Source organism: Toxorhynchites rutilus, chromosome 2 (genome assembly GCF_029784135.1).
Source record: "Toxorhynchites rutilus septentrionalis strain SRP chromosome 2, ASM2978413v1, whole genome shotgun sequence".
NCBI lineage: Eukaryota > Metazoa > Arthropoda > Insecta > Diptera > Culicidae > Toxorhynchites > Toxorhynchites rutilus.
Window position 1 is genome coordinate 76536213 of NC_073745.1, and position 23811 is coordinate 76560023.

The following is a 23811-nucleotide window of genomic DNA, read 5'->3' on the forward strand; positions in this document are numbered from 1 at the left end:
GATTGTCGTGAGCAGCTTTGCAAGCCAACTCGAGCACTCCGACGGCCGAAACTCTATAATCGCTGTTAGGTATACTGGTGCTCCGGCACCAATCCGTTCGGCCTAGTTACCCTTGCCGAGCAATCAGTGAATGCGACCAACAGGGAACTGGAGACTTGCACGGTTCGAGTGAGACTTTGCCTTTCCCTTAACTTGTCCTCCTTTGTTACGTCCACGATGCCGATGCCGTACAACCACACGGGTTTACGGTTTGAAAGAAAATAAGATATTTTTTTGGGGTCCGCGTGTTTTATACTCTAGCGGTACACACTCACAGGATAGAGACAAATCGGCAGACTCAGCCAGAGGGGCGAGTCCAACGAGACGAACGAATGAGCGTTAAAAGGGAGCGATGGCAAAAAAATACATTCATTACGATTTGTTCGCTCGTTGGATTCACATGCAGGCTAAAAAGGGTCCTTTTCAGGATCACAAAATTATCTTCAATCTAAAGAGTTTATTGTTTTGTTATCACTCGATATCCCCATCTTGTTCGGCTAAACCTTGCTGTTTAGCGATTGCATTTGCCACTCGCCACAGCTTTCACAGTTGGAAAATTTCTTCCCATCCAGCTTGTGACATATTTTACAGTAAATTACATTCAATGGCACGTCGCATTACCACCACTCAGTATCGGATTGGAGGTAATTTTAACCTGTAATTGAACATTTGCGATGACAGTGGTACAGTGTCGACCTTCAATGTGGGGTCATAATTTGGACCCCGAACTCTATGTTTACAAAAATGTCCAACTAAATATGTCGCATTACTGGTCCGACCAATTAGCTAAATGTCGAGATAAGTGTAAATTACTGTACTTTCAATCTAGAAGCAATTTAAGAATTGGTGAAAATCAATAAGCTCAGAACTGCCAAATTCACATACTCATCATATCCTGGCAAACAAATTATGAAAAAATCAATTTGTGTTCTATTATTATTTTGGATATTGTTTTAGAAAGCATTGAACTGTATTTCCTAAACTATTTTTTGGAAGGTTTAATGGCCCTGAAAAGCGCCTTGTTTTATGGAATGGTTCCAATTTAGAAAACTTAGTACTCGTGGTTTTGAAAAAAACCATTTCGAACGCCCTCGATGCCGCCTTGTTCTGGCTTTGCCACCAAAGCAGTGTGTATAAAGAACAAACTTTTTTCTTCTGCTACCTGATGCCGTTTTGCGTTTGCGTTTGCCACTCGCCACTCGCTGCAACTGCCTGTTGTCTTGATGTCCACCGAACCGAATGTGTTCTGTTCCGAATGCGGGTTTTCTTATCGTCGCGAGCAGCTTTACCAGCTAACCCGATCACTTCGGCGGCCGAAACTATATAACGCCGGCTAGGTGGACTGGTGCACTGGTACTAACGCGCTCGGCCTAGCTACCCTTGCGGGGAACTCCAGATCAACACGGTTCGAGCCGGATTTTGCCTTTCCCTTCACTTTTCCTCCTTTACCATGTCCAGACATGGCTGCTTGGGTTGGTTTGTTGATGTGTTGTGATGCGAACCGATGTGGTGTACGGTTTGAATGAGAATGATCGTTACGGCAGCGGAGCGGGGATTTTTAAGCTGACTGGCTGGCTCGAGAATTACGCATGTGTGAGATTGCGACCAATGTTTCGTTCATTTTTTTCTTTTTCCTTTCCAATCGTGGTTCATTCTATTTCGCTGCTGCTCTGGTTGCCCGTTTTGGTCGGTTCGATTTGAGGAGCACAAAATGGACCAATCAAAAATGGGCACATAGTGCATTTTGACAATGCTTGATATTTCACAATTATTCAATTATTTATCTCAAGAAAAATGAAATGTTATTCGTTATGATAGATGCGTAGATTTATTCCCAACCAATTGATGCAAAAACCTTTGCGATCTATTGAGAAATGCTCGAGTTATAAGCGTTCCAAATCTTGCATTTTTTCCTACTTGTTCAGTGCCTAGATTTCCATTTCACCTCCTATATCTTCCGGTTAGACGTAGTCCTACGTCAAAAATCTAAAATGCAACAAAATTCGAAAATCTAAAACTCAAAAATTCAATTCTTTAATTCAAAATTTTAATATCCAAAGAATAAAAAGAACTTTTATTAAAGTCAACCGGGGCCCACATGTACGAGAAATACCATGTTAAATCTCATGATATGTAATGAAAGTTCACCCTGTACACTCGTGTGCTGCTACGCCCGGCTGATTTTAAATTTTAACTTATGAAAAGTGTATTATTTGTATATGCTCGATTCTTGAAGAATATTTTTAAATTACTTGTAAAATATGTGCACCTTTTGGCCTAAATTGTTTCAAGTTGCTAGTTTGCACAGGTGAAAAAGACCTCGAGTGCAAATGGTTAATTTGTCATGTCGCCTGAGCAGTTCCCACTTTCAGGCAGGACACCTCCACGACACTTCTGCCATAATCCTTGTGTAAAATTATAAAAAAAAACGCGCCACAAACTGAAATAATTGAAGAGGATGAGTTGGGATTAACTGACAGCATAGGGTTAGTTTTTTCTCCTTCTAGAAAAACAGTTCGAAACTGGTAGCAGGCCATGATTTTGACAATCATCAAGACAAACTTTCGAAAATTGCTTACTCCATCTTTCTTGCCAATTTCACAAATCAGTCCCGTTTTGATTTATTACGTCCTTCCTCAGTTTCTACCCCGTGAGAGGGAATGTAAATGCGATATCCTGGCGTGAAATGTTGGTCGGCAACAATGGCTCACAGTTTGTTTGTCTTACCTTGAAAATTTCGGATATTCATGAAGTTAAAAGTTTTTCCATTTGGTTTAGATCGGAAGAAAACAACCCAAAGGCAAGTTCCTGTTCAAATGTCTGGATACACTTTTATACGATGAGCGGAAACAACGGTGGAGAAAGGCGAATCGTGGGCTGGTTGGGATTTTTAGAGAATTGATGGGAGAGGCTTGTGGGTTTTTAGAAAGAGATTTTTTTAAGACTCTCTCATCAGAAGAAATGTCTGCCGAAGTGGGAACGAGCTTGAAATACTTCCCGGCTCCTTTTAGAGCAAGTAATACGAGTCAGTAGTTTCAGTGTCAGTATCAAGAGATCTCAGTGTACTGGCTATCGTAAGTTATCGGCGAGGAATGATATTAATACAGCAATTCCATCTAAAGGATTTACCAAAAAAAAACTCTGATATTGGTTATAGCTTAAATCTCGTATATTTGGTACATCTCGAAAATGTTCAAACATATATAAATTTTTTATTTAATTATTTTTATTTAAGGTACAGAGTGAGGGTGGTCTGAAAAAAGAACTGAAAAAAGAATTGTGAATATTTTTATTATAATATTAAAAAAAAAAAAATATTCTAAACATTCTAGTTATAAAACTTTACACTAAGAATGCCGAGCCTCCCGAACATATCTAGAGTTTTAGAGGTCGTAACAGATTCAAGAGAAAACTTTACCGATATTGATCAATGTGTTTTTGAATTTAAATCCTGGAATTTGACCAGCATATATTTCGGATGATAATTCAGAAGAAAATGGGTTTGATTCCTCAGGGAACACTAGTAAAAAGAATGAATGTACCGTTCTGAATCACATTTCGGACACTTAAGGCATCTGATGCAAAAAACAGATCTAAACATTATGCACAGATATTATTTGGTTGATATTTTCAATAAATTAGTTCAATATACTTTTAAGCTTTCTACTTTGGTACCTGTTTGATTGAAAACATATAAAATCATCGAATAAAATGCTTTTCAAATGAAGCGAATAAGAATCAAACTTCGGACACTAAATCAAATTTCGGACAGATTGAATTCAAATTTCGGACACTTTATTTTGTAATTTTTTGGACGAAAATTACATTACACTTGATTATATTTTATAGTCAACTGCGAAACATTTACCAAGCAATCACAGTAAACTGTTAACGATGATGAGAACTGATGAAACACGGGAGAAATTTAAATATTGATGAACGGGTAAATTCTACGTGCTCACGCTGAGCAAACGTCGAACAAAAACGATAATGAGTAGTGTTGTTAGATTTTTGAGGACTATGTTATATTTCAATGTAGTTCTTATATTAAAAAATAGTGAAACCAAGGTATTACTTTGAGGAAGCAATTGTGATATTAATTTTATAGTTATGTCATCAGTGCATTAAGTATTTCAAGATATTAGAACAAAGTGTCCGAAATATGATTCAGAATGGTACGTAGACCAAAAAGAATTTTGATACTGTCGTCATCTTCAGATGAGAATGATCGTCAACAAACTGAAATTTCTGCTGCAGGAACTATCTGCATTAAAAACTGAATGCACTCTAGGAAGGATATAAATAAACAGCATTTGCAAAAGCAATAATTGGAGGGTGCGGGGTGTGTGTATATGTGGGAATACGTAAGTGTATATGGGAGTATCATCACTTCTTGCAATCGTCATACCCACAAACGCATGAAAACGAAAATTACGAATCGATCATTTCAAAAGTACGCATAACATTTTGTGACTTTGATACATTGTGCGATGAAGTGTTCCTCTACTTTACTCCAAACGATCGACCGGCTAGAAAAAACGGCTGAACGTATTAACATGCGAAACATTCACAGGAGTTTAGGGGATACACTATGCTAAACATTTACCTGCTAACGTTAACATTTACAATATATGGAAAATTACAAAAGATTTTCTAAAACACTATAAAAACATATTTTTGACACTTTTTTAAAATCGATGCAAAAAATACAAATATTTTTTTCGTCAAAGCAACAAATTGATTTTATATAGATTTTATTGGAGTTTTCGACACTACCTTTTCGTTTGCGGTGCGATCATTATTTATTAAATTTTTCATCATCAAAGATGAAGGGGTTATTTTTTATTCAAACATAAATATCTCTGTTGGCAAAGGTCCTACCAGAACGTTTTAGCAGTCAAATGAAAGCATAAGAAAAATTGTTAGTCTACAACAAGTTAGGAAATAAGAGAAAAAAATCGATTTTTTATTCCATCCCAATATTTTTGTTCACTTCATCTGCACAAACCCAGATAAAAATGTGTTCGTAACATAATCCAAAACATGAAAGTTGAAGCTTCAAAATGATGTACATCTCATCTTCATGCGATGATTTTTCACGAACTTACAGAGGTTAATCACTTAAAAATTTCGACATCGGACTCTGTTCCTCTAACTTTTTGTCCATTGTTTATCTAAATGCAAATTAAAATACGTTTTATTATGCAAATAGATGTATTTATCATGTACTTGCAATACAGCTATTCCAAATGAAATCGTCCTAAAAATGCAGATTTTAAAAACTTGTATTTTTGATTCCAATGAAAGTGTGAATTCCGTTTGGGTTGGAGGAAATATCAATTTTTCACAGCAATTGGGAATTTATTGACGCAAGCGTAAGTTTTGAAAAGGACTTCGATTTTAGTAAGAGAAATCTTTGATAATTTATATCTCAAAAACTATGAGTCGTACCGAAATAGTGTCTTAGAAAGAGTTATAGAGTATTGATGATTGAATATGAAAAAAATGTACACCGAGAAAAAAAATTAGTACTCTTTTTTTTTATTTACAAAATAAAAATTCAATTTGCAATATCCAAAATACGCATATTTTTATTTTATTTTTTTTTTTTCATACAAAATAGAAGTCATGCAGAAAATTTATGGGCCCAAGATGGTAAAACTATTTTTGACGAACTTTGTTGAACCACGAATTTTTAGGAATTTTCGGAACTTCGAGTTTTTGTATGTTAGCAGTCATTTTTAATCACAAATTATGAATCCTGATGTTATTTAAAACAAAAAAGGTTATTGTCAATCTCCTTCCAAATGTAGCCATTCTCGAGATATTTAAAAAAATGTTTGTAATTTATTGTCTTTTTAATAGTAAATAGGCTCTTTAAATATGTTTGTCGTGTTATACAATCATGTTCATGAGATTTTATGAATTCGCTTATAATTTCCAACAACTTTTCCAAATACATCATTATGGTAAAGACATATGTTTAGGAGTTACGTTATGAAATATTCAAAGACATGTGGGTTAATACAAAACGTAGCGAAACTAAAAAAAAATCTTTTTTATCTTAATACAAGCTTCAATCAATCAAAAAATTGTTGGAAATTATAAGAAAATTCATAAAATTTCATGAACATGACGGTATAACACGACAAACATATTAAAAGAGATTATTTACTATAAAAAAGATTATAAATTAGAAATTGTTTTTTTAAATATCTCGAAAATGGTTGCATTTAGAAGGAGATTGCTTATAACCTTTTTCGCTTTCAATCACATCAGAATTCATAATTTGTGGCTAAGAATGATTGCTAACATACAAAAATTCAAAGTTTCGAAAATTTCTAAAAATTCGATTCAAATTTTTAAATTTTGACAACTCAATATCAAACCGGTCAGAATGAATGATTCAAATTCCGAACACCCCTTTTTTAATGTAAATTTACTGAACTTTAATGTTATAAACAGTTTAATAATGAGAGCCTTGTAATTCTTTGGGTTTTAGGCTACGTTTTCACATCATTTACAGGTATCGATACAGCCTATGATTTATAATATTAACACGTTAAGTCCCGTTTTTTTCTTGCTGCGCTTTCCATTCAGCGCGCATCAAGGGCGTTTGTATAATATCAGTGTCGGTTCCATCAACAGAAAATAATCAGCAATTCGACTAGAAAGTAGTCACATTTTGTAAAACATCCGAAAACAAACCGTATATATTTTTATTTTATTATTATGTAACTGTCAGTCCCAGCCAATCAACATTTTCCTAACAAAAAGGTCAACGTCGGCCCCTAGGAACCGACGCTGGGCTTAACGTGTTAAGCATTTACAAAAAAAGTGGCAGTCAAACCAATGATAAAATTTTTGCGTTAGCAAATTCCGTAAAAGACAAGCATCTTAAATTTTTCAGTTTTTGCAGTTTTTTCAACTATTTTATTTGCTGTTTTCTTGTTAGGTGCTAGAAAAGATAAGGGACTATAATAAATGGATGAAAAAAAAAATTTTGTGCAGTTAGTATTGAACTAGTGATCGGAGTTTGAATCATGCAAAGAAACTTCATTCAAATTGCGAACACTAAATTTGAAATGTAAATTTACTAAACTTCAATGTTATAAATAATTACATAATGAAAACCCTAACATTATTTGGTTTATAGGCTTCATTGTAAAATTAATTTACAGGTATCGATACTGCCTATAATTTATAATACCGAACATTTACAAAAAAAAGTGACTATCGAAAACCAGTGATAAAATGTTAGCATTAGAAAATTCCATAGAAAACAAGCATCGTGATTTTTTAAATTTTTGTAGTTAAAACTATTTTGTTTGCTATTTATATGTTCGTTCGGTAAGAATCTCGTTACAAATCTGGTATAAATTGTTGAAAAAAAAATATAGGAGGTTGTGTATTGTTGACGTAGAACTACGCTGTGGTTTAATTCAAGTCGCTTGTTTATAACTGCGCATATTATTTTATAATGCTACGAAAATTTTGAAATAACCATTCTACCAGTTTGGTTGCCCTGATATGTTTTTTATTGTAGAATCATTTGACGATAATTGTTTGATGATTCATTCTTGTACTCACAGAACAATACATGCTCGAGACTGCATAATTTGCAACACCAAACAATCGTCAATCATAGCATAAAAAATTAGGCGATTGTTGCATCGTTACAGGGCCAATGCACACGGGAGCAGATACAAATGGGCCTTCAGCGTAACGAAGATGCACTATTTTTACGTACGGGTTATGAAGCACGCACGTACGCACACAAATATCCATGTATCGATGGCTTGAAGCAACTAAATATACACACTTATCTCCGTTTTGCGCTTTCTCAACAGAAGCCCGTCATCTGTTAATATTGCCAGTCTAGATTAGCTTAGCTGTCATCCTTTGTGAAGAGAGTTTTCCTACCGTCATGCAAAACCATATCACTGACAAAACATTTATTTTCTTGGTGAGCTGACGATAGCCTAGCTTAATGATTCTTCACACAATTGTGTAGCTCAGATCCATAATGCAATGGTGTCAGTATGATGCAATGATTGCAATGCTGAGACTTCAGCGAGTGAGTAATTTGGTCGCGTTCACAGCTCAATCCGAAACGAAGACATGTGATGTCGCAAAACAAGGAAGAACAAACGATATTAATTGCTTTGAATACAGACCGAGGCTGAAAGTTTGCCTTCCTTCCTTGCTTGAGACTTCAGTTCATTCGTCTCTAACCTTCAAAAAGGTCCTTGGAAAACTTTACTTTATCCATCATATTACTGCTCTACCCCCATTACCTTGAGAAAGGCATTCGATCCCTCGCCATCCAGCTCACCCAGCAACCATGTTGTTCAGTAGATTTTCTCACGAAGAATGAAAGTTTGCCTCAGCGAGAGGCAAATTTTCCCCTTCGCTCTTCTTCTTCTTCTTCTTCGATTTCCCTTTCGTTACTCGTCGATAAGTTGCTCGTTATTAACAGCTCTGTTCGGGAAAGCACACAAATAGACAGAACAAATGTATGAGGAAATGTGAATGGTTACAATTTTCATCAATTTAAACCATATACAGACTATGGGATCATAATGTACAGTATATCAAACAAATCTTTGGGAATTTCCGATTCGTGTGGTATGTAAATCGCCAAAATCCGTTCGCGGCAAAAATAGTTATTAACGTTAACTTTATTTCATAAAAACGTGACCTGTTTTCTGATTTGGCACCCTTAATGTAAGACGTAGTTCTACGTCAAAAAAATATATTATGCAGAAATCTGTATTAAAATTAGCGTTAAAGTAGTGTTCGTAATTTGTATCAAGTTTCGACGCAGGAATCTAATTTCGAAAGAAAATATTTGAACACACTATTTTCCGGCAAATACAGCGATAGTTCACAAATTGGGGTACAAGGACAATTCAATTCTGGAGCAACAATATAAAAAGAACATTTGTTAACAAATATTTGCGAGCTCTTTCCTTGCAAAACGCAGGTCGCAGGTGCAAAATAACGAGACTAAAATTGATTTTCTTAGCTAGGTTTTCAACTAAAACCACAATAACAAAACCGGGGTCCTGAAGTGACAGGTCGAACTCGTTCATATACTGATTCGATTATACAGCCATTCCATGCCAACCCGATATAGTGATTCTCCGATTTCCGAGAAAAGTAATAGTTTTGTTCTTCATTGCAAAATATCAGACCCGTTTTTTTATTTATTTTTTTTTTTTTTGTTAGGCTGACCATTTCCATTTTAGGTTGGTCCAAAAATTCCTTTTTTCCTAATTTTTTTTCCAAAAATGACCTTTTTTCAAAAAACCGTAACTTTTGAAATACTGGACCGATTTGGATATCAAATTAAGTCTTTTTTGAGAAAACACTACTTCTACAAATTTGAAAAATTTGAATTTTATTTCTTAAATAATTTCTTTATAGTTTTCATGGTCTCGGGACCAAGGGAGCTATATTTTTTTTTTCTTGAAAGCTGGAAGCTTTTTTCTTGTTTTTATAACATGTCCAAATAACAAATATTTTTTTTTTTATTTTGAATTAAAATTTTTCAACGTTTATCGATGGTCTAAAAATCATGTTTCCCTTTTTTTCTTTTTTTCCAAAAATGACGTTTTTCAAAAAATCATATTTTTTGAACTACCTAACAGATTTGGATAATCGACATATTAAATTGAAGTCAATGAGTTAGTCTTCTTTGAAAAAAAAAATAATTTGCAAAAAATGGAATCCTATTCGCACAGATCTAGTCGCATAGGAATATCGAATGTTAACTTTGTTAACTTTGTTAACAACAGTACAACAGTTCAACTTTGAAAAATAATAACTCAAAAACGATAAAAAACACACCTCTGATTTTTGGATATGTTATGCAAAAATACTAAGCTTTCAAGAAAAAATATAAAAATGTATAGCGCCCTTGATCCCGAAACCATGTAAACTAGAAAAAACGAACACAATCGATAATTACGAAAACAAAATCCAATTCTCTTGCGAGTAAAATATTTTTCCACAAAAGATTAGTTTATTCGCTTTAATTTGATATATCGATCATCTGAATCGGTCCAGTAGTTCAAAAGTTATAATTTTTTTAAACAAATGCATTTTGGCTGTTCGGAATTTGATACAAAAGTGTTCGGAATATGAATCAGTAACATAAATGGTGTTCGGAATTTGAGAGAAATGTGATTAATGTTATTTTTAGTTTTTTTTTAGTTTAGTTTTTTAGTTTTTAGAAAATATTTTTGTAAATCAGTTTTTGTGAAGTCAAATGAAAAAGTAGGCTCTATTGTATCCAAAAATCAAATTGATTTTGCGAAAAAGTACCATTTTGAGTAATGAGACACTGTTTAATGGCCATCAAAGCTTAAGTGTTCAGAATTTGAGACAAAACGGTACCTTAACGAATCACCTCACGAAAAACGTTTAACTTCAAAGACTTCAAATATAACAAATATAGCCATTTTTTTAGTTTAGGGAACGGAAAATAGTCGCATGATAATAAAGGGTGTGTCACATCAAATTGCATCACGGAAAAAACGCTGTAGAAATTCGCCCAGTAGACCGATCCTTTTGAAAATTTTAGACAGTAAAATAAAAACTATTAAACAACTTTTGGCATTTTCTTTTTATTCATACTTCGAGCCCAAGCCCGTATGCTCGCACCTTCCTCTTTACCCCGTCCATAAGGTTCTGTACAACGTCAGGTTGTAGTTTTTTTTGAACAGAAATCCATTTTCTCTTGAAGTCCGCCTCCGATTTGACAACTTTTGGGTTCTTCCGGAGGGCCTGCTTCATAATCGCCCAATATTTCTCTATTGGGCGAAGCTCCGGCGCGTTGGGCGGATTCATTTCCTTTGGCACGAAGGTGACCCCGTTGGCTTCGTACCACTCCAACACGTCCTTTGAATAGTGGCACGAAGCGAGATCCGGCCAGAAGATGGTCGGGCCTTCGTGCTGCTTCAATAGTGGTAGTAAGCGCTTCTGTAGGCACTCTTCAAGGTAAACCTGCCCGTTTACCGTGCCGGTCATCATGAAGGGGGCACTCCGCTTTCCGCAAAAGCAGATCGCTTGCCACACCATGTACTTTTTGGCAAACTTGGATAGTTTCTGCTTGCGAATCTCCTCCGGAACGCTGAATTTGTCCTCTGCGGAGAAGAACAACAGGTCCGGCAGCTGACGAAAGTCCGCTTTGACGTAGGTTTCGTCGTCCATTACCAGGCAATGCGGCTTCGTCAGCATTTCGGTGTACAGCTTCCGGGCTCGCGTCTTCCCCACCATGTTTTTCCTTTCGTCGCGGTTAGGAGCCTTCTGAACCTTATACGTACGCAGGCCCTCCCGCTGCTTGGTCCGCTGGACGAATGAACTTGACAAATTCAGCTTATTGGCGACATCCCGGACCGAACTTCTCGGATCATGTCTAAACTGCTTAACTACGCGCTTGTGATCTTTTTCACTGACGGAGCATCCATTTTTGCCGCTCTTCACCTTCCGGTCGATGGTTAGGTTCTCGAAGTATCGTTTTAGTACTCTGCTGACCGTGGATTGGACGATTCCCAGCATCTTACCGATGTCCCGATTTGACAACTCCGGATTCTCGAAATGAGTGCGCAGGATTAATTCACGACGCTCTTTTTCTTTCGTCGACATTTTTCCAAATTTACGAAAAATTGACAGTGAAGCATGGCCAACGTGATCTATACACTCTTATCTGATTATAAGCGAAAGCTGAAGATATAATTCCTAAAAATTAAATTTCTACAGCGTTTTTTCCGTGATGCAATTTGATGTGACACACCCTTTAGATCAGGAGAATACGGAGGGTGGTCGATGACACAATTCTGTTTTTTCATCAAAAATTCACGAAACAAAATTTAATATTTGCTTTGCTCATTGTATTTTTACGACACAAGCACAAAACAAAATTTATTGAACATACTGTGTAGTCCCCATATAATCCACTTATACTCCCGATACAATATGCAGAATATTGACGATTTCTAATGTACATCATGAATCATACATGACATGACAACTGAGACAGAAGACGAGATTCAGTAAATGTAATTTTCTGCCTAATCGAATGACGTTTATCGACTGCATAGTAGCTCCATGTTTATCAATTACATTAATAAACCACAACTTATGTTGTCTTTAGGGATATTTGCATTCTTGCAAATGTGCTTTCGCAAACCCAACCTTGACCCTTACTTACTATCTTCGTGACCCTTCGTGTCGTTCCTCGCCACGCTCCCACCACCGAGCAACAGAAATTATGACAAGTGATGTATTAACTTTTCCCTCCCATGGGAACGCATCGTTTACTTCCACGGTTATACCTTTCTAAATGCACACTTGCACTTGCACTCTCAGACCTCCCCTCGACCCACTCGCCGACGTTAGCACATTAGCTACTGATGGGATAATAATCGCCTTTCCTCCATAAATCCTGCCGTGGGTGTGAGGCATTTAATTGGATTCATTCAATTTCTCGTGGGAGTGGGGGCTGCACGTGTTACTACTGCTCAATGGAAACAATCGCTAGAAAGTGTTTAAAATGTCTGCTTCCTCACCACAGGTAACCGGCAGAATGATTTGAAGGACGAACGCAGAAGGGCGCAGATGTCATCCGCACGACAGGTGCTGGAACGTTCCACGATGATGTTGTTGACGTCATCCAAGGTTGGAGATGGTTTATATGCAGGAAAAAAATCTATTGGACTCAAAACAAGTGGCTTATATTTACAGACATGTTTGCGGCATTCCGAATGCGCTCACTCCAAAGAAAACCGCGACACCGTGTTCTGCCAGATGCGACGAGCGATGGATTTGATTCATTACGTGGTGAAGGATGGTATCCTGGAGACTGCCAACGAACGGAATGCCTTGCGTCAGGTGATTGACATACAGATCATCGAGGGAATACAGACAGATTAGGTTTTTTTTTGCTTTTCGTTCAGGTTCCCGAATGGGACTCGGAACGCGCAACGGCATTCACCTGTTTGCGGCATTTCTCTCGCCTCATCGAGATGTCCCGGCCAGATTACGAACAGCGCAGTGCCGGTGGTAAAACGAGCGCTTCCATGACGGCAGCCGTTGGTCCACCTCCATCGATGGGTTCCAAAGACTGCGTTTCACCTTCATCTCAGCGCGAAAAGGAACCAGCCGGTGAGTACCGGCGGGAGCTTACGCGACGGAACAGCGAACGGGATCGCGACAGAAATTCCATTGGTCATTCCAGAGAGTATAGTACTAGGGAACGCGAGTTCCCAAAATATGACAATAAAGCTGATGTAAGTATATTTTGAGTTTGATACCTTTGGCCGATGATATTTCTTTTTCTCAACAGCTAGGGATCTCAATATTTTCCTCCGACACGCGGGAGCAGCTGCTGGCTGCACTGGACAAAGTTTGTGAAAAGACTCAGGATTTTACCGACTCGGCGTACACAAGTCACGACCACAGGGAAAACATATTGCTGTTGTGCGATCGGGCGAAGCTGGAGATGAACCAGCTGATGCGAATCGCCGTGAGCATGGAGCAATATCCGAACTCTACCTTCGATATCGAGGGGGCCATCGAGAACGTGCTGACGGCGGCCCAGGATTTGACGGACCAGCTGACGCTGACGGCTCAGGAGCAGTCGGCCGAACTGTCGCATATCATCAAGTCGGGCATCGACATAGCCAACTCGCTCAGGAATATTGCCTTAAATCAGGAGATCAACCGGTTGCAGGAGTGCGCCGATCGGTTTCACGAGCATATCGATCATATACTGGAGGTAACATTTATCTTTTCCTGATCATGACCAGACTTCTTAACGTTTCACCATGCCCAGGTATGCAAACTACTACGACAAATAGCGCTGACGGAAACCTTGCAAGTACAAGCCAAATTCACCGAAATCAACGTGCGGATCTACGGACCGCAAGTGATAACGGCGGCACGGGCCCTCACCTCGCATCCCCAGAGCAAAATCGCCAAAGAGAACCTCGAAGTGTTTGTCGATATGTGGCAGTGGCTCTCGACGGACGTGACAACGATCACCAAGGAAGTCATCGATCTAGCGCAAGCAACCGCCAAAGCCGACAAAACCACCGAATATCTCAGTCTTCCTAGACCGGGGGTAAACTACGATTTTCGTTTTTCGTTCCCAAAATAATTCAACCAAGTGCTAAACCTTGTTCGATTTTGTTTTTTTCCTCACAGAAACATGGAACCACATCGAAACCGCTGAAACCAACCCGGCTGGACTCGGAGGAGCAGGAAAAAATTGCCAAAACCGGACTCGAAATGAAGATGGTCACCAACGAGATGGACGCCGAGACGGACAAATGGAACGGAGCTTCCGAAGAGAATAACGACATCGTTAAGAGGTGAGCGGTTTATCGGTTGCTTTCTTTGTCAGGTGTCTTCCGTTTCGAAACTGCAGTTGCGTTTTCAGAGGAAGAGCCAGTTTTGCTCGGGGCAGTCTTGAAACGGGATATAATTTATGTCTCCATTTGTATGCTTTAATGGGCTAGTTGAAATCATGGGCGAAAAAAAAACTAGCGGTGAGCAGCATGAACTGTAAAAGCTATTAGGAAAGCAACTGTGAACATGAATTAGCGTTTGTGTTTTTTTTTTATAAATTTTTGAACGTTCACTTTGCATCAACTGAATTGGGAAATTAATCTGAGTCACCGAAAAATTTTAAAACACTTAAAAAATGTTTTTGATATGATTATGTATGTTTTTCTTCTTATTATTTCTTATTTATCCTTAATTGAATACGTGAACCGAAATTTTTGGTAAATAACATTCAAACAACAAAATACACTCTGGTTTTTCACGTGTTTTTTAAATTACGTTGTTTTTTACGCGGATATTCAAATTAACGCAGATTTTCGAATCAACGCAATTTTCTACAAGGCACGTATCGTAAATAAAACCCGGGTGTACATATTTGTATTCTTTTTCTGATTGAAGGCTACGGAATGGACGAAAACAGCAAGTGACATGAAAAGATTATAATTCATCCATTATATAATAACATCGGTTATTTCAGTTTCGAAATTAAATCCTCATCAGTATCCGGACTCTTCTGGCGGACTCTTTTCATTCAATTTGGACCAATATATCATTCTTTTGTAATTTTTTCACCTCAATAAAAGACTGCTGCTTGGGAAGAACATATTGTTATTTTTGCTCGTATTTTATATATATTCACTAGCTGACCCGGCAAACTTCGTCCCGCCCAAAATTTGTTTTTTGACATCCGGCAATCCTTTTTTTGGTATAGATAGAAGAAGATATAGGAGTGTGTTTCATCACATTAAAATCCATTTCCAGTTTCGAACAAAGATCAATTTCGCTAGCGCAAACATCAAATGGACTAACAGCACTTGTCACTATGTAATTGTAGAACATATGGGAATTTAATTTTTCTTTTTCCTTCAGAGTTTACCGAAAATTTTCAATAGTCATGTTTGGAGGGGTGTCATACCATCATAGAAACATTTCTCACACACAAAAACCTTCACATCCCAAATTGTGCTTGATTAGTTCGCGAGTTATGAAGAAGTTTGTGTTTCATTTGTATGGCAGCCCCCCTTAGAAAAGAGTATTTCATTTGTATGACAGCCCACCCTTAGAGAGCGGGTGGAGTGTCTCACCACCGTAAAAACATTTATTGCACCCTAAAACATCCACATGCCAAATCTGGTTTAATTAATGGATAGCTGTTAATTCTCGAGTAATGCAGAAATTAGTGTTTCATTTGTATGGCAGTCCAACAGCCCAACACAACCGCGCCACCCCCCCCCCCCCTAAGAGAGGGGGGAGGAGAGTCTTACCACCATAGAAACATTTATTGCACACTAATACCTCAATATGCCCAATTTGGATTCATTTGCTTGAATAATTCTCGAGTAATGTAGAAATTTGTGTTTCATTTGTATGGTAGCCCCCCTTAAGAGAGGAGGGAGGGGTATCTAACCACCATAGAAACATTTATTTCTCATTGATACCTCAATATGCCCAATTTGGATTCATTTGCTTGAATAATTCTCGAGTAATGCAGAAATTTGTGTTTCATTTGTATAGCAGTCCCCCCTTAGAGACGGGGGTGGAGGGTCTTACCACCATAGAAACATTTATTGCACCCTAATACATCAATATGCTTAATTTGGATTCATTTGCTTGAATAATTCTCGAGTAATGCAGAAATTTGTGTTTAATTTGTATGGCAGGCCCCCCTCAGAGACGGGGGTGGATAGTTTACTACCATAGAAACATTTATTGCACCCTAATACATCAATATGTTGATCGGTTCAGTAGTTTCCGAGTCTATAAGAATCAGACAGACAGACAGGCAGACAGACAGAAATCCATTTATATATATATATAGATTAGAAGCTCAATTTCAGAAACGCACTCTGGTCAGATATAAAATCATTTTTCTTGAAATTTTCCATTTTTTTTGTCGTAACAACACTCCTTGAAGTGGATTGCATATTGTGTCCAACTCTGAGCTCAATCGGTTCCGTACTTTCCGAGTTTTTGACGCGTACACAAACGAACAGAACATTTTTATATACAGCCATTCCATGCCAAACCGATATAGTGGTTCTCAGATTTTCGTGAAAAGTGGTAGTTTTGTTCTTTATCGCAAAACATTAGGCCCATTTTTTTATTTTTTCATTAGGGTTACCGTTTCCATTTTAGGGTTGTCCAAAAATTCAACTTTTTCCTCTTTTTTCCAAAAATAACTTTTTTCAAAAATTCAAAACTTTTGAACTACTAGACCGGTTCAGATGATCGACATATCAAATTAAAGTCTATACCCTGGTCTTTTTAAAAAAAAAACAATATCTGCAGAAAACTCAAACTATGCTCTCGTTATTATTGATTGTATTCGTTTTTTATAATTTTCATTATCTCGGGACCAGAGGCGCTATATTTATTTATATTTTTTCTGGAAAGCTGAGGATTTTCACATAATATATCTCGAAACCAGGGAGGCGTTTTCTTCGTTTTTAAGTTATGATTTTTCTAAGTTTACCGGTGGTCCGAAAAATCATTTTTTCCACTACAAAAAATCATAACTTTTGATCTACTAGACCGATTCAGATGATCGACATATCAAATTATAGCCAATGAGCTAGTCTTGTTTGAAAAAAATATGTCACCCTGAATGTAAATGGATTTTGTTTTCGTAATTATTGATTATATTTGTATTTTATGGCTTACATCGTTTCGGAACCAAGGGTGCCATATCTTCTTATTTTTTCCTGAAAGCTGAGGATTTTTCACATAATATATCAGAATACCAGAGAGGTGTTATTTTTTCGTTTTTAAGTTATGATTTTTCATAGTTAATATGTTTTCAGTTTTCGTTCAATATTTCTATGCGACTAGACTGGATATATGTTACTATAATCCGACTAATTGGCAAGTGTGTTATTTTTTCAAAAAAGGCTAGCTAGTAGACTCTAATTTGATATATTGATCATCTGAATCGGTCCAGTAGCTCCAAAGTAATAATTTTTTGAACAAAGTGATTTTTGGGAAAAAAGTGAAAATGTAATTTTTGGACCATCGGTTAACTTTGAAAAATCATAATTCAAAAACGAAAAAAACGCCTCTCTGGTTTCGACATATTTTTTGTGAAAAATCCTCAGCTTTTCATTAAAAATATAGAAAAATATAGCGCCTTTGGTCCCGAGACTATGAAAACAATAAAAAACGAATATAATCAATAATAACATTCGAATTTTTTGGAGGTGTAGTATTTTTTCAAAAAAGACCAGGATTGACTTCAGTTTGATATATCGATCATCTGATAGACCGATTCAAAAGTTATGAATTTTTGAAAAAAATACATTTTTGGAAAAAGAGGAAAAAGTTGATTTTCTGGACAACCCTAAAATGGAAATTGTCACCCTACTGAAAAAATTAAAAATACGGGTCTAATGTTTTGCGATAAAGAGCAAAACTACCACTTTTCACGAAAATCTGAGAACCACTATATCGGTATGGCATGGAATGGCTGAATATATATAGAGATTATTGTAGAACGATATTCGCCACTTTATTACTGATAAAGGGTGTGTCACATCAAATTGCATCATGGAAAAAACGCTGTAGAAATTCGCCCAGTAGACCGATCCTTTTGAAAATTTTAGACAGTAAAATAAAAACTATTAAACAACTTTTGGCATTTTCTTTTTATTCATACTTCGAGCCCAAGCCCGTATGCTCGCACCTTCCTCTTTACCCCGTCCATAAGGTTCTGTACAACGTCAGAAATCCATTTTCTCTTGAAATCCGCCTCCGATTTGACAATTTTTGGGTTCTTCCGGAGGGCCTACTTCATAATCGCCCAATATTTCTCTATTGGGCGAAGCTCCGGCGCGTTGGGCGGGTTCATTTCCTTTGGCACGAAGGTGACCCCGTTGGCTTCGTACCACTCCAACACGTCCTTTGAATAGTGGCACGAAGCGAGATCCGGCCAGAAGATGGTCAGGCCCTCGTGCTGCTTCAATAGTGGTAGTAAGCGCTTCTGTAGGCACTCCTTAAGGTAAACCTGCCCGTTTACCGTGCCGGTCATCACAAAGGGGGCGCTCCGCTTTCCGCAAGAGCAGATCACTTGCCACACCATGTACTTTTTGGCAAACTTGGATAGTTTCTGCTTGCGAATCTCCTCCGGAACGCTGAATTTGTCCTCTGCGGAGAAGAACAACAGGCCCGGCAGCTGACGAAAGTCCGCTTTGACGTAGGTTTCGTCGTCCATTACCAGGCAATGCGGCTTCGTCAGCATTTCGTTGTACAGCTTCCGGGCTCGCGTCTTTCCCACCATGTTTTGCCTTTCGTCGCGGTTAGGAGCCTTCTGAACCTTGTATGTACGCAGGCCCTCCCGCTGCTTGGTCCGCTGGACGAATGAACTTGACAAATTCAGCTTATTGGCGACATCCCGGACCGAACTTCTCGGATCACGTCTAAACTGCTTAACTACGCGCTTGTGATCTTTTTCACTGACGGAACATCCATTTTTGCCGTTCTTCACCTTCCGGTCGATGGTTAGGTTCTCGAAGTATCGTTTTAGTACTCTGCTGACCGTGGATTGGACGATTCCCAGCATCTTACCGTTGTCCCGATGTGACAACTCCGGATTCTCGAAATGAGTGCACAGGATTAATTCACGACGCTCTTTTTCGTTCGACGACATTTTTCCAAATTTACGAAAAATTGACAGTGAAGCAGGGCCAACGTGATCTATACACTCTTATCTGATTATAAGCGATAGCTGAAGATATAATTCCTAAAAATTAAATTTCTACAGCGTTTTTTCCGTGATGCAATTTGATGTGACACACCCTTTATATGGTCTCAAATGCCACCAAAAGTTGTTTAAAATAGTAAAAATAGTTAAAAATAGAAAGATTCGTGCCGCCAAAACAAGATATGTGACAATTCACAAAATTGTGTTTTATCAAAAGTTCTACCCATAATTAAAAGTTCTATGCCTACCCTCATGGGACAGACCCTCAACTATTTTGCTTTTGGTTCCAGTCAGCTTCTAAACAGTCCACATTTGGCGATTTGATTTCCATTTATAGACGCAGGGCATTCCTTAGGAGTAAATTAAACAGACTTTTCACAGTCCATCTGATTCCCACTGGCAACTGTTCGTTTTACCCCACCAGTACAACTGTTTCAATAATTGAAAATTTCCACTCAAAAATGAATTTACTTTTCCTTACATACCTAGTATCGCTTCTCTGATAACTCACAAACCGAAATATAACCATCAGCGAGTTGAATTTCGATATTAAACCACTCAAAATGTTTAATATCGAAGCAGCTAAAATTACATCCACACGCGAAATAATGTATGATTTTCGGTTTTTGTTTACCTTTTCCACTTTTGATCAGTATTCATTGCCATAGGGTGGCTTAAATATTAAAGAATAACATGTAGAAGGTGTTCTCATAAACAGAAATCTGAACTTCAAAATGTAACTTGTCCATATTACCCCCACTGTCCGTATTAACCACGGTTCCCCTACATACAGGGTTTTTTTATCCCATTTGTTTATTTTAGGCTCATTAGCATTTCAGTTGTAACAGAGCCGAATTTTAATCGTGTACATGTCGCATGGGTCTCATATATATAATTAGTACATTACACAGTTGCCATTTTTCGACGTAAAGTTTTCTTCTGTTCTTCCACTATCCAATTAACACGTTCGTTGCCCATAGCGACTTTTCTGAGCTTCTTGCGGAGCCCAACTTGCGTTTAAAGATCAAACTCAGTTTGCAGACAAATTTAACATGATCTATCAATATTTTGTTTAATTTTGTTAGTTTGTGGGACTACCTAAGCTTAGCAATCATTTCAGTAAGCAGAAGATATGAAGGCATATTCTTCAATGCAACTTAAACAACCGAGCCAAAGCGTTATGTTCGTACCCGTTCTTGTAATCCGTGCTAGAAAAACACTTTTCGGAGTGTAAAAAAACATACGGGGGCAGAAGTACCTCCGGCTTGCATGAATCAACAACTTCAACTTCTACTTTCTATACAATAGAGGATTTAAACCTGAATTTCATTCGCCGCTAGTGTCTGTACGAGTTTCCCAGGTTCGTAAGGAGACTGTGTTAAGGAAACATATCCTAGTTTGCACAAAGGCAAACGAGTACAAAAGTACTCGCAGTTTGCATTTATTTGCAAAGCCGATTTTCCCAGACATCTTGGTTTTGAAGTCTGTGTTAGGCAAACACATTTCAGTCAGAACAAAAATGCCCCCGACTTGTATGAATTTGCGATGCCAATTTCCTCAGACACCTTGGTTCTGATGTCTGTGTTGGGGAAACACATTTCAGTCGAAACAAAAATACCCCCGACCTACATGAATTTGCAATGCCAATTTCTCTACGCTCCATGGATTTGAAGTCTGTGTTAGGAACACATTTCAGCCGGAACAAAAATACCCCCGAATTTCATGTATTTGCAATGCCGATTTCTCCAAGGCTGCTCGGTTTTGATGGCTGTGTTAGGGAAACCGTAAATCGGGCCAATCAAAACGAGGTAGTTAGGGCGTTTAGATAACGCTTAACATTTTACAATGTTTCAATTGTTTATCCAATGAAAAATAACATTTTATTAATTGCGATAGAAGTGTAGAAATATTCCCTATCAATTGATGCAAACATCTTTCCGATCCAGTAAGAAATGTTCGAGTTACAAGCATTCGGAATCTTTCATTTTTTCCTGCATGTTCTGTGTTTAGGTTTTCATTTTACCCCCCATATACTCCGGTTAGACGTAGTCCCACGTCAAAACTATAGTAAAACATCGAAATCGACGAAACATCGACTAGATCGGTTGTTTGGCTGAAAAGCATGCTTTTGGTCAGTTTCTACAGTGTTGCCAGCTCAATTTTACCCATAACTAAAGCTTAGAACCTCAAAATTATTAGTTATCAGTATCAATCTCACCATTATTTCCCAGGGATGTTAAGGGCGAATTAACTGAAAAGTTTAAAATCTCCTTAATTTATCATCAGTCAGTCATTATTTCCTAAAGTTTTCCAGAGAAATTTGTGTTTTTATTTAAATTCGGTATACAAGCTGGCTAGTGCAAACTTAAATTTTCAACTACGTAACTTCTTCTCATCTATATAAATAAAAATGTAAAGCAAAATCTGTTGGTAAGCGGAAAACCCGAAGAAGGTATGGTCCGATTTTAGTTTTTATTTAAATTCGGTATACAAGCAGGCTAGTGCAAACTTAAATTTTCAACTACGTAACTTCTTCTCATCTATATAAATAAAAATGTAAAGCAAAATCTGTTGGTAAGCGGATAACCCGAAGAAGGGATGGTCCGATTTTAGCCTTCTTTATTTTGTTGTATTCGTCTCTTCCCGTCTCATGGAGAGAAAAATCGGAATATTTTCGAAAAATCCTGAAGGAAGTTCGGAAAATTCGGAAAACTGAATTCCCACATGTTCGAAAATTACATCATAATAAGCGTTGTTAGTCCATTCGATATTTGCGCTATCGAAATTGATCTTTGTTCGTAAGTGGGAATGGATTTTCAGGCGGAATAACGAATTTGCATATCTAATATATATATAAATAAAAATGGAAGGCCAAATGTGTTGGTAAGCGCAAAACCCGAGGAAGGAATAGTTCAATTTGAGTCATCTATATTTCGTTGTATTCGTCTCTTCTCGTAGATCAATATAGCGGAGAGAAAAATCGGAAAATTCGGAAAATTGAATTCCCATATGTTCTACAATTAGCTAAGCGTTGTTAGTCCATTTGATGTTGGCGCTAACGAAATTTATTTTTGTTCGAAAGTGGAAAAGGATTTTTAGACGGAATAACGCATTCCTATATCTTCTATCTATATAAACTGAAATGGAAGGCCAAATGTGTTGGTGTGCCCTAAACCCGAGGAAGGAATGGTCCGATTTGAGCTGTCTTTATTTTGTAATATTCTCTGTATCAAACATGTATTCCATGCAACGAAGAAACATATTATTTCCAAATGCTTGAAGAATCTGGAACGAGAATTGTGTTTGAAAATAATTTTATATTATAAAGACGAATTTTTGTAGAAGTACTAGAAAATTTATAGTAAAAGGAAAATGTAAAGGGTCAAAAGGTAATCAATCAATGAAGAGTTCAGTGATTGGACTCACTAACGTTCACTTAGTAAGAAAACGTGGATGTTTGAAAGTTTTCAAATCAAAAAATCTATTTTGGGCGGGACGAAGTTCGTCGAGTCAGCTAGTATGTAATACAAATAAAATTTCCATCTATGAGATGGATCTGTGCACCTCAAACCGTGTCATAGATTCACCCAAAATTTATTTTCCAAAAATATCGTCGTTCCTTGCTATCATTGATCATCACCATTTTAGGGTGATTCCAAAATATAAGAATTATTCATCTTGAATTAATACCGGGAATAAAGTTTTTATCATACACTGGGTTTCCTATTTTTTAACATTTTTGTACGACTTTCATACACAATTCACAATGGATTCCTTTTTAATCAAGTTTCGTCAATGCTAACACACTTTATCGACATTTATAACAGAATACAACATAATAAAAGAATAATGAGTAACAACTCTCAGCCTGCATAACATAATTGGTTTTTTGTTTTTAATTTTCGAAACCCACTTTCAGGGCGAAAAACATGTCTGCGATGGCCTACTCGATGTACCAGTTCACCAAGGGCGAGGGCAGCCTCAGGACGACCCAGAACCTCTTCACCCAGGCCGAGTACTTCGCCGAGGAGGCGAACCGACTGTACAAGGTGGTCCGCCAGTTTTCCTACCAGGTGCCAGCCGGAGCCCCCAAGAAGGAACTGCTGGATCATCTCGACAAAGTGCCAACGTACGTGCAGACGCTACAGTTCACGGTGAAGGACCCGACCGTGGGCAAGGCGGCTACCTTCGCCAAGGTCGACCACGTCATCCAGGAGACGAAGAATCTGATGAACGTGATATCGAAGGTGGTGTCAACCTGTTTCGACTGTGCGAACAAGGTAAGAAACGCTAGCCCCCCCTTTCTGCACCGGAATCTGCATTTGATTCTCCGGTCTGTGACAGCGGCGGAGCCAGCCAACAACAGAATTTCAGTTTCATTTACATAATCCAATTTTCGTTCATAAATGAATAGACGAGCGCGGGATTTTCACTGGCAGCAGCAATGCTGTGTCTTGTGTCTGTGGCTGAGTGATGTTCGATTTTTTGCTCCACACAAGTTTGGGAAC

The 23811-nt window shown here is 37.7% G+C and overlaps 1 protein-coding gene across 10 annotated transcripts in view; it reads left to right on the forward strand.

Annotated features, from left to right (window-relative positions):
* LOC129771625 (alpha-catulin) overlaps positions 1-23811 on the forward strand; it is a 400279-nt gene that overhangs the window by 331323 nt on the left and 45145 nt on the right. For all 10 annotated transcript variants that reach the window (XM_055775469.1, XM_055775468.1, XM_055775462.1 and 7 more), the window contains 7 exons: positions 12620-12723; positions 12790-12936; positions 13002-13334; positions 13391-13822; positions 13880-14167; positions 14251-14417; positions 23223-23583. In XM_055775469.1, the coding sequence (XP_055631444.1) occupies positions 12620-12723; positions 12790-12936; positions 13002-13334; positions 13391-13822; positions 13880-14167; positions 14251-14417; positions 23223-23583 (1832 nt within the window). The remainder of the gene's footprint in view (positions 1-12619; positions 12724-12789; positions 12937-13001; positions 13335-13390; positions 13823-13879; positions 14168-14250; positions 14418-23222; positions 23584-23811) is intronic.